This window comes from Labeo rohita, chromosome 8 (assembly GCF_022985175.1).
Source record: "Labeo rohita strain BAU-BD-2019 chromosome 8, IGBB_LRoh.1.0, whole genome shotgun sequence".
In the NCBI taxonomy this organism is placed as follows: Eukaryota; Metazoa; Chordata; class Actinopteri; order Cypriniformes; family Cyprinidae; genus Labeo; species Labeo rohita.
In genome coordinates this window covers 25742914-25760390 of record NC_066876.1, presented here as the reverse complement: position 1 = coordinate 25760390, position 17477 = coordinate 25742914, and the positions used below count along the sequence as shown (strand labels likewise).

Here is a 17477-nt window from a genome sequence, read left to right as displayed (position 1 = left end):
AGTGTACTGAATAAACAATACCAGTTACGCCTAATTAATTTGACAAGTAATTAATACACATTCAGACAACAAAAACAAATGGTTGTTGCTCCCTGGGTCTACTTAACCAACAAAGAGGCAAGCAAATAATTCATATGAAGGACAAGGTTTACAAAGAGTGCAGGTGTAACAGAGTATCGCGACACAGCCCAAAAGCCCTCCAGAGACAAACCAATAACAAACAGAAATGAACACAAGCAGTCATTAGCAATTGCTTTCAGGCTATAATTCAGTAATTTGCAACAAATTAATAAGTATTATCCTCTGTCTTTTGAATAGGCCACAGAGGGCAGATCCAGTGACCTGAATGCTTTTGAATAGTGTCATTATTCACATACATGCTTGCATTTAAAGAACAGTTCACCCAAGAATGAAAATTTCCTGAAAATGTACTCACTCTCAGGCCATGCCAGATGTAGATGAGTTTGTATCTTCATCAGAACAGATTTGGAGAATTTAACATTGCATCACTTGCTCACCAATGGATCCTCTGCAGTGAAGGGGTGCCGTCAGAATGAGAGTCCAAACAGCTGATAAAAACATCACAATAATCCACAATTAATCCACATGACTTCAGTCCATCAATGAATGTCTTGTGAGGTGAGAAGTTGTAACTTTTAACCATCGCTTGTGGCCAAAACAGGCCAAAAAGTTGCCTGTTGTCCTCATACACCAGGGGTGTCCAAAGTCTGGCCCACAGGTCAGATGCAGCCCGTGGATGATTTTCAAATGGCCCACAGCTTGTCTACTGAAATGTATTGTATGTGACCCCCCAAAGATAATTTTCAAAATATGCAGTTTCACAATATCAACACAAGGTGACAGCACTAGATTTTTGACCAGATGTAGCAGTAAAACGCAGCACTAACCATGAACCAAGATTCCGTGAGAAGTGTTTGAGTTTGGAGCAGAGGTCTCCGATACAAACCACAGATGTCACGGTGATTTAAACTAGTTTAAAGGCAGAAGAAACACCACTGCAACAACACTGACATGGAAAACAGGAGAAACATTGTGCAGCAACAATGCAGTTAGAATTCTTTTCAATCCACAAATCACTTACATTTAAAATGGATTTACTGTAGTAACAGTAACTGTGTTATTGTGGCAAAAACGTAGGATATTCATACCGAATTTTCTTAAATAATTAATGTGGACATATACACTACTAGTCAAAAAGTTTGATCCAAAATACAGCAAAAGCAGTAATACTGTGAAATATTTTTACTATTTAAAATAAATGTTTTTTTTGAGCAGCAAATCAGAATATTAGAATGATTTCTGAAGCATCATATGACTGGGGTAATGATGCTAAAAATTCAGCTTTGAAATGACAGAAATAAATTACATTTTAGTATATTCAAGTATAGTCAGATAGAAAACAATTATTTTAAATAGTTAAAATACTATTTTACTGTTTTTGCTGTACTTTGGATCAAATAAATGCAGGCTTGGTGAGCAGAAGAGATTTTATTCAGTTCAAAAACTTTTGACTGGCAGGGTATGAGCATGTAATGTAAGGGAGTAATGAAATATAGGCCAAAGATATTTTTATTATGCAGTTTTGTGCATTTCTATTTATAAAAAATGAATGTGTTAATAGACAAAATACCATAAAGCTATTAAAAAATATATATATATATATATATATAGATAGATATAGAAGATATAGATATAGATAATACAGATATAGATATAGAAGCATCCGGCCCCCCGGTGTGTCCAGGTCATCAAATCTGGCCCCCTTTAAAAAAAAGTTTGGACACCCCTGTCTTACACCAAATCTATAAACATTTGTTTTGAACTGTTTTAAAACGTTTTCGCATGTAAACGGCTCTCAATCTGTGCCTATTTCTCTAATTATTCAGATAAGACAATGTTTTCAGTGGAGAGGACTCATATTTTAAACTATATGTAACAGTTTGTTAAAAACATCTTAATGATGGATTTGTTTCTTACAAACATGCAGCTTTTCACTTCACAAGACGTTAATCAATGGACTGGAGTTGTGTGGACTACTTGCAAATTATTCTGATGATTTTATCAGCTGTTTGGACTCTCATTCTGACGGCACCCATTCACTGCAGAGGATCCATTGGCGTGCAAGTGATGTAATGCTAAATTTCTCCAAATCTGTTCTAATAAAGAAACAAACTCATCTACATCTTGGATGACCTAAGCATAAGTAGGCCTACCTTTTAAGCAAATTTTTATTTTTGGTTTAACTAATTAGGAAAATAGCTACTCATTTAGGGGAAAAAAAAAATATTCTTGTTACTATGAATTTTATATGTGCACAAGAAAGACAACCTACGTCACACATAAACAGTATTTCTGTTTGCCACACTCAGAAGTAGTTTCAGGCTGATTCAATAAGGAAATTATTTTACTTAATTTTCAAACTGGATGGGTGTAGCTGTTACACATTACATCAAGAACTGGTTTTTACTTTTCTCATGAAAAAAACACTCACCTCAGAGACAGTGAAGGCAGATGTTGCACAGCTAGAGGTCACTATGGAGTCTGGATAGGCACCAAATCCATATATAGATCGGTCTAGAAAAAATGATTAAATATAACAAATGTTAGACAACTAACACACAAAAAAAACAGAGAGATGAACAGGTCAACTGTATTATCCATACATTTTTTTTTTTGTAAAATCGTGTTAAAATTTGAGTATCAGATATGATATATCAGGATTTTCTGATGATCTCTCAATTATCATTCTATTGCATTAAATTATATGTTTTGCCCCCACAGTAAAATATACAAAGCTTTGATCATAAAACTAAACATTTGAATATCATCTTACGAAGACATATATTATTGGGAGGCATATTGTGACGACGGATATTTATATGCATTTTATATAAATTGGCTGCTATACTGTTATGAAGTATAAAATATCTCATTGATTTTACATTACAAGCTATCAGAATTTCATCTTATTTTTTGGCCATAAAAATATCTGCAACTACACACATTGCATATTTTGGCTGAATTAAACATATGCAAACTTTTTTTGTTTGAAGGTTTAGTAAACTTCTACAATTCAGGAAAACAGACTATTATTTCATATGTTAGGCTGTACAGGTTTAACCACACTATAGTTATACATATGGACAGCAAATGCTGTATTGCACTACTAGTTTGCCCTGTAAACTGTTAAACTCTCACTGTGTATAAGCATCATTATCTTTGCCACTGTTATTGGCAATACAAGTAATACAAGTAATGAACAAAAACAAACAAGTCAAAGACAGAAGCAGTAAGATGGAATCAAAAAAAGGCAAAATAATGATATTATAGCACTAACAATCCAGTAGATGGTGCTATAGATCTGTCTTATTGCAAACTCATACCTGATACACATTGTACAATTTAAAGGTGTCTATAAATTATAGAAACAATACCTATATGCACAAATAATGATATCTCTACATTTACACTTGTCACTTTACTTGTTTCATCATTTCTCACAGAGAACAAAGTTGTTGCTACAGTTAACATCTAATCTTACACTAATTTTATATTAATTAAATAAGTGTACAGTGTACACTGTCCATGCTAATAATAATAATAATTCAATCCTGACAGGGTGATCAGGAACCACTTGCCTTAAATGGGGAATAATGCGCTTCTGGCCATTTTAAAAAGTTTTATGCTCACAATAAAATTAATCTGAAATTGGTGTTTTTATTACAGTCGGTGGCTAATAACCGTTTTGAGTTGCACGATTGTCTCTTACCAAACATCAAAAACCGTGTATACAAACTCTCTATGGCGCGAATTCATTTGTCATTGACAGACGCTAGTCAAATTAACGTTGTAGTAGAAATGTAGACGTCTCTTCAAATGACATTAACTACATAGGCCTACTTTATTTAAACCCTTGAATCGAACACGCTTATTCTAATACAACTCCATTAGAAATTCCCGCGTGAATTCAAGAAACTGTCTTCCGGTTTGGCCTATAAATTGACGTCATGAGAGAAAGGCTCTTTTCAGTGCGCCTGTGTCGATTCTTCATACATTTCACCGCAAGGTGGCGACATAATCAAAGACAAAACTACTAGACGAGTCGCCTGTGAATGCACTGATCATCTCCGTTTATTTCCACATTCTACCATAAGAGGGCGACATACTCTCGTATTGAAGGTCAGAATTTCAACATGATAGCCAAATTCTGAAACAATTTCAAGACTAGGGATTTTCACAATGCAGTTTGTCAGTAGTGTTATTTGTTTTTTATGACAGTTTAAATTCGTAATTGGTGTTAAGTGTATTCTAGTTTAGAATCGTGATATTCTGCAAACTTTTTTTTTAAATTTGTAACGACGAAACCACATAATGTAGGGGTTTGTTCTATAAGCACGAATAGAACAAGACGTAAGATATTTGTTTTGTTTGTTTCATCATTTTGAATATTATAAACTTTACATTTTAAAAGTAGCCTAAATTTACAGGAAGAAAATGTACATATTATTACTCCGTTGCATTAAAATATTCATAATAAGAAAAAAATTGCCTGTTCTATAAGCATCTACCACATTCCTGTCTGTTCTGTTTCTGAACAAGAGTAAATGTAAAATTAAAAAGACAAACAGGCATGTAATGTGCTATGTAAGAAAAAATAGATAAAATAGATAAAGCTTGTTATCTGAACACACAAACCAAAATCTAAATCTGGCAAATAACATTTTTTTCGTTTCAAAATACAACGCTTTTTGTTAAATGTTAGCAGTAAAAAATAAGCAAAAGTTGTGAACGTATTTTAGCATTTATATAGGCTATTAGGCTACGCTTTATTAGATGAAATATACTTGAGGTAGTTTAAAATAGTTTTGTCGTAAATGGTATGACCAACGATTTCATCACTTTAAAACAATAAATGTACAGACTATAATTTAGTATAATGTTTATTAACAATGTATTTTTATTCGATTTACAATATACGCCTGTCGAAATTGTAATAATTATGTGGACCTAAAGTAAATCAAAACACCGAACTAAATAAAAACTGAGTTGAAGAAAAGGCGCCTGAGCTGAGGAATTTATCTAAAATTTATTAAAACACTATCTATGTCAATATTAAACAGACCGAGAGAAGGGTCTGTGTTATCATGCACCTCATCAAATGTGCATTATGAACATTGGAGTGCTCGGTTTCTCCGTTAAATGAAGGCACACTGTCAATCTTACACTGCTGTTTACACTGTTTTATCTGCGGGGAGAAAGTAAACACTTGAGCTCTGGCGAGGGGGATTATGTCTCCATGGCATCGCGTTTCAATAGTGCAGCTATACACTCCTCATGCGAAAATACAGTGGACTCCTGCTTTGAGACTGTCTCTGTTTAGAGGCTTTCACAATCTTTTAAAAAAAAAGAGAAGAGGTTATATCATCTCGCTTTATAGCCTGGACTGTCGATATGACGAAAAAATACTCTGGCTTTATTTAAGTTTCCATTAATTTTGAAATATATATATATATATATATATATATATATATATATATATATATATATATATGGTAAATTATGGAATTGTTGATTATTGTTAAAATTCAGATATGCAAAATGTGTTTTGAAATGGATAAAACAAGAAACAATTTTAATACACAAACTAGCAAAACGTAAGAATAAAATAACATTTATTTTTTTGCAAAATTTACACAGAGAAATGTACACTTCGCAACGCAGCAAGATTTCATTCAACAATCGTTTTACATCTTTTTTAGATCCCTTTTGATGTTTTTTGAGAAAATGACTTTGACAAATAAGACTTATTATCATCAAGAAATGCAATATACATTATTTAGTCGTGTAACACAATATATCACTCACAAAGGAAACACAAATGTCTACTTGAGCCGGTAACCATATTGAATCTACAGAACTTCCGTTCTGTTGAATGAACATGGCACGATTTTACAGACACTGAGCAGAAAAAGAGTGAATAATAGACGTTCCACAATAACAATAATGCTAGAATATTCCCTTTTTTTAATGATGAGGCAAATTATTATTCTAGGAATTGCACTATTATCACACGGGGGCTTAATCCGTTTGGTAAATAATCTAAATGGATTGTAACAAACGTGAAGGATTTTAAAATACACAATTTACATTACTCGAAAATACTATGGTTACCCTGCTAAAGGTCTAAAATAATTCACCTCCGGCTCCTTTTGCGCTGAGGGAGTGTCAGTAACGCCATCCTGGTGAGAGATGGGTAAAAACTACTTTAACCTTTACACGTAACCATTTCTTTTTGATTAATCACAAACTTCAAAGAAGCCACGACCACCAAACACATTTTTCTGGTGATTAAACTAGACATATTTTATATACAGAAACACAAGGCCTGCGAGTCTTTAATAAGGATGAGGAATCTTTAGGCCTATAAGAGTCTTTAAAGACAAGAAACACTTTTGTCTACATTTGGGAAACACTATCTCACTGTTTCTCTGGAGTGTTGTTGACCAGAGGACCATACAGTCCGTTGGTGTAGCTCTGATCTTTATGCAAGAGAGTCCTGTCTCTGATCAAGTCACTGAAGGCATAGTCCATTGGCGGCCTGAAGCCCAATGTTGGCATCAGACCTGTGGTGGAGTATGGAGCCATGAAGGCCAGGCCTCTGCTGTGAGCCGAGTACGCCAGCCGGAGTGGGTTCAAGCCCAAATGTGTACTGAGAGGATACGTGCTTGGGTCGGAACCAAAGTGTGGCGCGTTGGGTTGCAGCGGAGAGAAGGCAGATCTATTGCTGAGCGTCATGGTTCCAGGTAACATAGGCCGCGGGGTGGACGACATGGGTGGCTGTGCGCTCTGCAGCATCCGTTCCGCCGTCCACGTCTCCTCTGGGCCCTTGGCTTGACCGCTATTATTGAGGATTTGCTCTATGGCCTGCACCACGTCTTTGCCGCATCCCTGTAGCACAAGCTCCAGGACGCTGCGCTTGTGGTTGGGGAAAACCCTCGTCAGGATGTCGATGGCGTTCATCTGTCGCGACGCGGCGGAGGACGGCGAGGGCTCCTGCTCGTCTTTGTCTGTATCCGAGCCGGAGTCTGAGCCGAGCGGACTGATGGAACCTGGCGTCTCATCGCCGTCTTTTAATTGTTTGGCTATCGGGGAACTCACGATGGACTCGCGGTCGCCGTTCTCCGAACCCGAGCCGTGACGCATATCTGGAGACGACATTCCTGGAACGGATTCGGTGTCTGTAGAAACAGACTTTCCAGCCGCCTGCTGTGGGGTCACCGATCCTGGTAAAGATGTCTTGGGGAACAACTCGAACTTTTGGATGTTGGATTCTCCTGAAATAGATTGATGCATGTCAATAACTGCCATCAACTAATACACCTTTTTTCTTTAGGTCCACTACTTTGTGTATAACAAATACACTTTATAAATATTAAATTTTTTTACAAATATTTTTCAAAGGTACTTTGCAGCGCATTTGGTTTTTGGGTTGCTATATAGTTCTTTGGATATTCAAAAAGTTTCTGATGTTTCATTAGAGATTCTTTAGATTCTGTATAACACACTGCATTTTAAAAAAGTGAGTTTTTTAGGGAATATATAGAACATATTAACTCAGTCTTTTTTTAACAGGAACATTTATTTTTAGGATTTTCTATGTAAATACTAGTATAATTTTTTTCCACTTACCAGAGGTTGTTTCGTTATTAACTGGGCCAAAGACCTCATAGTTTTGCCGAGGAGGTATGATGCCGTTGGCAGCGGCCAGGGCCAGACCCTCTGCTGTGCCGTAGAGCAACTGGAGCTCTCTCGCCTCGTTCTCCTCCTGCGCCTGCTGTCTGCGGAGCGCAACCTGCGCGGCCATGACGCGCTGTCTCTCGGCGATCAGAGTGCATTTGGCACACATGCAGTCCTTCCATCTGCAGTAACGCTTATGCCCCTTCAGCGCGGACACCACGCCGTGATTCCTGCACCGGGCGCACTTGGGCGTTCGTGGATACTTCTCCGTTGCGCGAAGCAACAGCGGCGGGGCCCTTAAGAGGTTACCGGCCATGGAAACCGGGATGGAAGCGGCAGCGGCCGCTGCAGCGGCGCTAGGATGAACCTGCGACCCTGCCTGGGAGACAGGTGGGATCTCTGGACGAAGATCCATATTCTCCGAATCAACAAACAGCCGATCGATAGGTTAAAATACGTGCGCAACTGAAGTCTTCGATCGGAGACGTTTCATAAGCATTGAGCAGAATCGACACACGGCGAATTTCTTCAGCACAGCACTTGACGAAGAACACAGCCCGAATGCCACTGTCCAAGATGAGATCAGAAAATACTTATGATTGCTTATGGAAGTCCTCTTTCCAGTGAGATCTTCAACTTGTTGCGCGCAGTCCACAAGCAGCCCAATAAACTTGTTTTAGAAATGAAACATAGGTTTAACACAAATAAAATCAATTTTTAAAACACTAAAATCCATCGAAGGTAATGCAAAACTAACTTTAAACTCAATGATCAGCCGGCAGTCTGAGAGAGAGCTGAGTTTGCTGCTGGAGCCAGTGTGAGACACTAACTTCCTCGAGAGATCTTCAGTGGATACAGATCCCTCTCGATCTATTGTTGCGCCCACGTTTTCATTAGACAAATTTGACAACAATGTGGCGCCTGTCATTGGCCAAAGGGGGAAGGAGCGATCTGATTGGCTTGTCTCTTTTTCAACTGTGTCCACCTGCGTTCTTTTCTCAAATAACAAGCATCACGCAGAGCTAAAACATAAAACTTTTATCATAAGAAATTATTTACTAAAATACAGGCAATAGATCCTGTAAGACAATTGATTATTGATACTATAATCTTTAAACGCATTGTTTTAGGATTTGGCATTATCAGCTGCCGTTTAAACAAAATAGCTGTTAAAAGTTGATTACGGGATTTTCTGAGACTTTATTTTTGCAGACAAATGTAGGCGTATTTTTTATTAACAAGTAAATATCAGCCAAAGTAAGTTGCATTTTTTTAATCTTTCGAAAGGCATGATTTTGTTCTAGGGATTTCTCTGTAGTGAAGAGCCAGTTCCTCGTAGAATGACGTCAATATCGATAAAGGCAAAACGGTAAGTTGTCTCGCTAGATTTTAAGGGCAGTTCTTTGTTTGTAATTGTTTACTGCGTGTTTGTAATTGTTTACTGTAAACATTGTTACGTCGTTTGAAAATGGCATTCATTCGTAGCATTAATGTAGAACTACTGATTTAATCGCAGGCTACTAGAGTCAAAAAGATTCAATGTGTGCTTGGCATTTCTCATCGATATAAACAAAACATTCCGATATTTGATTGTAACATTATTTAAGCTTAACTAAATTAACTCTATTTCTATGTAATGCTTAATATGGTATTAACGTGGTTTAACGCGATAGGAATAGTTATATCAGTCTAGCCTTTGTAAGACAAACTATCGCTTCTGTTTCTCTGTATTTGCCTAACATTTGAACAATTAAAACACTATATTTACTATATTTCTCTCCGACTTTGTATTGTTTATTGCAAGCGTTGTTCTCGTTGCTTAACTTACAATGTTTTTTTTTGTTTCGAACACATTTAATATAACTATTTTATTATTTTTAGCGCTCTTTTAAAAGTCTTTTGAAAAGTCTGCGGATTCTTCATTCAAAATACGAACATCAACAGCAAGTGCTATTATTGTGCTATTATTATTATTATTGCTAAATAATTTTAGAAATAAATGTAATTTTATTGTTTTTACTCAAAACGTTCAAGAATTAAAATCGAAGATTATTATTGTAAAACTAGCCGGTTTAAAAATGATTCTTTGATCTTATAATTATTTTGCAATGCCTTAATTTATCTGTACTTAGAGTAGCGTATTTTGAAGCAACATACATATTTTTTTTAAATAGTTATCTAATTTTGTGGTGTCATGATGCTAAAATGGTAAGTAATTTAATTTTGTGAGCACGTTACAATGACTTTTGAAATGTTCTTGTAAATAGAGTTTCTTGTATGCTAGATAGACTGCGGGATTACTGAATTTATTCATATATTGCTTACATATTTAAGGATTGTACATTACTACTTTAAAAAAATGCTGTTTATCTTCTAAAATTAAAATATTTGCTTGCATCTCCTAAGACAAATCTGCTAGACAACAACTCTAGACAATTAACTCTGAATATTTTTTCTTGTTCGTTCGGACTAATGCAAATCGCAAATTGCATTTTTCAAAGAATTTCAAGCAGATCGTTACGGTTCTCTTTGGTACCTGGATTTTGAATTTCTCGCCCCCTTCGATAAAGTGATGTGGGCCTGTACTGTTTCCCTGTCGCTCGGTTTCTTATTGTTTACACACTCAATCACAGTAAGCAAATGCCATCTGTCCCCCCCGCCGCTCTCATCTGCACCTTTAATTACCCAACCAGCACACTAATAGAGACGATATTAAACTAAAGCTTTTTGACATTCAAAGTCATTATCTCGGCAGCGATCTCACGCGACTGAAAATAGACATCCCGAGATCATTACAAAACCGCAAGCAGGCGTTGATTGTTCATAAACTGAGAGATGATGAAAGCACAGCTCCGAACAATTGTGATCTTTTGACAGATATGAGAACTAAGCCGGTTTTATGTAAGCGGTTCTGTCGATGATAGCCATATAGCACAACTTTCGGAATGTAACCAACTTAAAGAAAACGACCTGGAAGCCAATGCACTGATCTAAATCTAAACATTAAAACTTTTTAATTTTTAGAACATCTACTGTGCAAACTTTGATAAGAAAAAAAACATGTTCTCTTCTGATACCAAGAAGCGCTAAAACCCCTTTATTTTTATGAGTGTAGGCAACACTGACTAATTCTGCTCATGCAGAACCTATATATTTTATGAAGTTTAAATAATGAATCCGGCCCTCTACACACTTTAGTTGAAAAAGAAAATCTCTCCATTGAATGGGCGTCTCTGTGAATTCCAATTAAATGCCCCCGGGCAATTAAAACTGACTGTGGGCACTTAGGAAATTCAACATTCTTTCAACAGTTCATCAGACCTATGCATCAAAAACCCATACAAGGCTTTCACTCCCTTTAGAATCTCCACCGCTGACTGAGTTTTACACCTTTTTAAAGCAGCACAAAAGAGATGCTTGACCCGACATATGTAACAGCATGTCTCTGTTCCTCCAGCACCCCGGAGCGCTATTGTAAGGATCTTTCTCTCCGCTGATACCCGGCCGGAGCGCGGCTGGACCCGAACTGCCTCCCTGCGGAACTCCTGCTGGAATGGTTTGAGTGCGCAGAGCGCAGCAGAGGTTAGAGTAGCAGATAAAAAGGGGAATGAGGGTGCCGAGCGCGCGGTTTTTAGAAAAACCAGTGTATTTACACGCTTCATCTCGTCTCCAAGTCCTCATTAGGTTGTTAACCTCTTGTTCACATGAAAAGCTGCCGCGCCGCGCAGGACCCTTGAGCGCAGCAATGGCATTCCCCTAAAGGCACAGAACAAAAGCGCTTAAAATAACTGCGTTAAATTAAGCTTTTATTGGCTTACTTAGGATGGACGCTCGATGTGGCTTGCTTCAGTTGTTTATTTGAAAAAATATGGATTTTTAAAATGTATTAATTCAGCCTATACATATTAATTAAAAGTTATCCATTCGTATACTTATTTTTAATATTTCAAGTGAAACAATCCTCATACACTCTCAGAAAAAAGGCACAAAAACGGTCACTTATTTTGTCACAATTTAGTTTTTTAATTATATAGTAGCCTACATTTTAACAGATTATATAGTAGCCCAATAACAGATTTTGTTCCTTTTTCTCTGAGAGTTAGAAATACTATGTACTACTATGCATAATAAAAAATAGTTCTAGAGTCATCTAGAGTTCATATTTGACATTGGATATTACAAAACAAGTTTCTTAAATCTTGATAGAAACGGAGACTGTGAAACGGATGTTTCTGTCTACTCAATTTAAAATCTTAATGCGATTTACTCTTGGTCTGGTGATTAAAATATAGTCTACTCTTGTATTCTGTTATAGGCTACTATAATATTGTGGACCTCCTTTTTTGGTTCCGCAAATGTAAAATTGCAACTTTATGAAGACGTCCAGGCCATATTAGGGGGAAAATATGACTTATTACTCTGATCTTACTCTGTAGACTTACTTCCACTTTTTAGACCAAGGATGCACAACGTCGATGACAGATGAAATGATGTGAGTGTGTGTTCAGGCAGCAGCCAATTAAAATGCGGCCTCCATCCGTCCACATCTGCCTCCCTTTACAAACGAATCAAACAGAAAAGCAGGAACCCAGTGAAAGAGCGCTCATTGAGATCACAGATGGAGTATAGGTTTTTGCAAGAAATTTGAGAAACACCATTGTCCCAAATCCAAACTCAATGTGGTCCCTCACAATGGTTCGGGCTTTGAGCTGCGCCGACTCAATTGGCCTTGTTTTTTAAACTTGAAGTGTTGAGCACAAAGACCGGCCTCCTAAATGTCACAACCGCTCCAAGTGGGGCTCTGCAGCGCGATGCTGTCTGAAAAAAGAAAAAGAACACAATTATGAAGCAATAATTACTCTGCTTCTCTTCGCACGCCACTGCGTCTATTCAGGCCCCTTTAGCCCCATTTAATGCTTTATCCTCGTCCACGATAATCCGAATACCACAGCTTTATTATTTTTTCTTCTCCCTTGCAGAATTTTCTTATGAGACGGGAGTGGGAAACGGGGATTGTGCTAAACTGGACAATGGCCGTGTCAACTTACTTTCTGGACAACTTTTTAATATCGAAAGATTAATGCCCAGTGTCACCGCCGAGAGCTGCTGAACAGTACGCGAAATTTTTAATAAGTGCACCTGTTTTAATTTTTCCGCAGTTAGCTTAGGCTACTACTTACAAAGTTGCACCGTTAATGTTACTTACAAAAATAAATCAAGTAGTGTCTTAATTAAAAATGTGTTATAAAAAGGGCAAATTAAAATGATTCGGAGATCTTCATTTAGAGACCACCCGTGTCAAAAAACAAAAAACAAAAAAAAACAAAGAGAGGCGAATGCTGACAATAATGTCAAGGAGAAACATATAACTGAAATAAATAAACGATAAAAAAAAATACATAAATCACTTAAAAATAGCATAATACATTATGCCTAAGCTAATATTAATAATATAGCCCTGGTTAAACATTTTTATTCAAGCTGACTACGTTTATTTTAATAAACACGTGCATTACACGGTGTGGGCCTGTGTTAGGGATCTTCGTAATACGGTAAAATACACTATTATTATCATTAAAGAGCTTAAATTATTATCTTGAAAACTTACTTAATTGTTTTGATGAATAAATATGAATAGCCTAAAACATAGTGAATATTTACAAAGAAATCAGAGAAATAAATTATCATTACTTGACGTTGTTTGTCTATCAGGACAAAACTGGGCGTTTGTGATTTATTGGAAAATAAAGTACACAAAAGTTGTGTATTTTGGAGTATTTCTAATATTCATTTTGAAATAAAAACGTTTGATGCCACGATTGGCATAATGTAGATAATGTAATATACGACTTTTCCATTGAAAATAATATTATGTAAAATGACATTTGACACTCTGCTGCTCTGGCAGAGACATGCTCTCATGTCACTGCTCATTTTTTCACAAACAATAAACTGGGTTAATTGTTTTTAAAAAGCAGCATTGGCTACAGTATTTCTTTGCTATTAAAAAATTACCATTTAAAAGTGTGATTTCGTTTTTGTTCTTAGTAAAAAGTGCAAACTAGAATTTCGACACAATGCATTAAAGAGGAGAAGAGATACTCTATAAAATTAAATATGAAGACAAATTAAAAATCTTTAAAAAGAACATAGGGTAAAGTTTCTCTAATTGAAGAAACATCTATAAACAGACAAAAAATAAGTTCCACCTACAGTCTGCTAACCTTCAGGGCTCAATACCTAATGAAATGAAAACTCTATTGAAAACTCTTGGAGATCTGTCAGGATGACTAAAGCTTTCCTTTTGGAAGCAGCCAATAAAACAATTTCTGTTCACACCAACCCCTCCCGTCCCACTCGCTCCATTCGCACACATTGCCCACCACAAATGAGCCCCTTTTTTTTCGGGCGACTCTTTAAGCCGCATAGATTCTGTTTCTCTAGCGTCTCTGAGAAAGTAAACTTTGAGTGACCCTCCAGGTTAGTTTAGTCTGGGATTTCAGCATCGTTGGGTGAGTGGATGCTGTGGGATCAGGAACCGCTTCAAAGAAGAGATCACTTGCGTCAGGAATTCTCTTCTCTCACCAAGGGCCAGCAGCATTCTTGACCCTTAAAGACTAGTCAAACATTATTGAACGCTTCCCTTTTGTTATTGAAGAATCGAGCCACCACCTGATGTTGCCAGAGGAGAATCTGTGTCACAGGAAGCCACAAAATAACTCTATTGTCCCTAAATAGAGAGTTCGGGATCAAACCACGACGGCATTGGAAAATCGGATTCTTGATTGACAGCGGCTACAATTCAGGGTCACTGATTGAGATGTCACAGATCTGACAAGTGGACAAGATATTTAATATAAAAGACGTTTACATATAGTCCACAAGAGAAAATAATAATTGAATTTATAAAAATGACCCCGTTCAAAAGTTTTCATACACTTGATTCTTAATACTGTGTTTTTATCTGAATGATCCACAGCTGCTTTTTTTTTTTTTTTTTTTTTTTTTTTAGTGATAGTGGTTCTTGAGTCCCTTGTTTGTCCTAAACAGTTAAACTGCCAACAGTTCTTCAGGAAAATCCTTCAGGTCCCACAAATTCTTTGGTTTTTCATTTTCGTGTATTTGAACCATTTCCAACAATGACTGTACGATTTTGAGATGCATCTTTTCACACTGAGGACAACTGAGGGACTCATATGCAACTATTACAGAAGTATCAAAAGCTCACTAATGCTTCAGAAGGAAAAACGATGCATTAAGAACCGGGGGGTGAAAACTTTTTGAATTTGAAGATTGGTGTTTTTGCATTTTGTCTTCTGGAAACATATAAGCATCTTCTGTAGCTTCTGAAGGGCAGTACTAAATGATAAAAAATATATAATATTTAGGCAAAATAAGTAAAATGTACACTTCATTCTGTTCGAAACAGTATTAAAAATCAAGTGTATGTAAACTTTTAAACAGGGTCATTTTTTAAAAATTCAACATATTTTCTCTTGTGTACTATATGTAAACGTCTTTTATGTGAATTATCTTATTCAGATCAGTACTAAATAAAAAAAATAACATGCATTTTGTATGATCACTCTTATTTTGGTAAAATAATTAGTATTTTGCAGGCTCTGCAAGGTGTATGTAAACTTTTGACTTCAACTGTACTGTGGATGTTTTTTTCTTCAAATGTAACTTTTTTTCAAAATGAATTGTTAAATAATTTTTAACTAGTCTTAGCATCAAGAATGATGTGTGTGTATACATATATATTTATACATACACTGACACACATATATACACACATTATTCTTTATCATTAAAGACTAATGTATATGAAGTCTAAAAGCTAATAAAAAAGTTCACAATGGGAGGAAAAACAATGAAAACCCATTATGTCCTGATACAGGATTATTTTTCCAAACAAGAGGATTACTGTTTCAATTGTGGGAATTATTGTGCTCTTCTCATATTGCTCTGAACACACCTGCCAAAAGAACGACGATAATGATGTGCAGACAAGCCAGATCAAGCTAAATGTAATATCAATTCACTATTTAAATAACAGCATTTCCGACCTGCACATCACTGCTGTCTGCGTGCATTAACCGATCATTCAGTCATTGAAACAGTAATATCACACGCACATAGAAATTGCATAACCAGCATTTCTCCCTCGGGGTGGATTCACCAGTCTTTCACACCTGATCAAGCATGATGAACTTGAAAAAATGAAAGAATCTTACCTTCCAGTGCTTGCTCTTTCTTGAGAGCATGAACACGGGAGAGCAGACTACAGGCCAAACTTAAAATGATACGTGGAGAACAGCCGATTCTGAAACACATGCATTACTCATATTTGACAACATTAAATTGCAGTGCATAAGTTGGCATATAAACAATAAGAAGCAAGAAACACATTTTGCGAATGCTCATTTTAGGGCTAACACACAAAAGCTGATTTGAGAGAATTGTGTTACCTGACCAAGCTTGAAGAGAGCTGTAATTTAGTTTGTTGTTGTCACTTTGAATAAGGCTGCTTTCTCCTTTGTCTGAAATGAATACTGAACTCACTGACCAGAACAACACAGTGCTTGAGTTAGCTTAACATACTATGCTCATTCTCACCAAACGGTGTGTGAAAGAAACAGTGATTCATGTCTTCTCAGGGCACATCATCTACAGTGGAAGTATGACTGGATGCACACATTAAACATTCAGATTCCTTGCGTGAGAACGGCAAAGCAACAAATGAAACAGCCTGCAGGTTAGACTCCCTATATCCAGATTAAAAAAGGTCATGTGTGCATGAGGAACTGTGCTTCACAAAAAAACATTCTGTTCTTTAAGTGTCACTACTTACAGTTTTGCAGAACGGTGATCACTTCATTAGCTTTCAATACATTGACCAAAATCCAGTATCAACGGGGTGACTGTACCATCACATATACCATAATTTGTGACCCTGGACCACAAAACCAGTAGCACGGGTGTATTTATAGCAATAGCCAAAAATACACTGTATGGGTCAAAATTGTGATTTTTCTTTTATGCCAAAAATCATTAGGATATTAAAACAAAGAATTTGTTCCATGAAGATATTTTGTAAATTTCCTACCGTAAATATATTAAAACTTAATTTTGCATTGCTAAGAACTTCATTTATACAACTTTAAAGGCCATTTTCTCAGTATTTTAATTATTATTTTTTTTTGCACCTTCATATTTCAGATTTTCAAATAGCTGTATCTCAGCCAAATACTGTCCTATCCTAACAAACCATACATCAATGGAAAGCGTATTTATTCAGCTACAATAATAATAACCAATAATTTAATCCCATACAAGAGCACAGAGTCTTGTTTTTCTCTCATTAAAATGTGTAAAGCTGCAGAGATTACAATAAGCACTCAATTTCAAAGTTAAAATGGCAAATATAGCCATAATGGCTAAAAATACTCATCAGAGATGTCTGAAAACCTCAAAGGCAGCTTAAAAAAAAAAAAAAAAAAAAAAAAAAAAAAAAAAGCCATCTACTTTGTCTCTGCACATCATGTAGCATTCAGACAAGTTTCTCAAAGTGATTAGTGAATATTCGTTGAGTTTTTTAGAATACATGACCAGTCATGTGAACGCCACTGGCTACATTCTCATGCACAATAGCCAAAAAAAAAAAAAAAAAAACCACAAGTTCAAGTGAATTACAGTGTTAACCCATAAGTAGTTCA

General features: G+C 36.2%; 1 protein-coding gene and 1 long non-coding RNA gene across 2 annotated transcripts; one reads left to right on the top strand and one right to left on the bottom strand.

Annotated features, from left to right (window-relative positions):
* Nucleotides 1–5676: 5676 nt before the first annotated feature.
* Nucleotides 5677–8605, bottom strand: dmrta2 (DMRT-like family A2). Its single transcript, XM_051117134.1, has 3 exons — nt 8516–8605; nt 7711–8428; nt 5677–7355 (listed from the first exon to the last, which is right to left on the bottom strand). The coding sequence occupies exons 2-3, from the start codon at nt 8171–8173 to the stop codon at nt 6499–6501; spliced, it is 1320 nt and encodes a 439-aa protein (XP_050973091.1). The 5' UTR covers nt 8174–8428; nt 8516–8605; the 3' UTR covers nt 5677–6498.
* Nucleotides 8606–8927: 322 nt separating this feature from the next.
* On the top strand, nt 8928–15617 carry LOC127169627 (uncharacterized). Its single transcript, XR_007828261.1, has 3 exons — nt 8928–9127; nt 11216–11340; nt 12738–15617. It is a non-coding gene; the product is annotated as an uncharacterized LOC127169627 (long non-coding RNA).
* The last annotated feature ends 1860 nt before the right edge of the window (nt 15618–17477 follow it).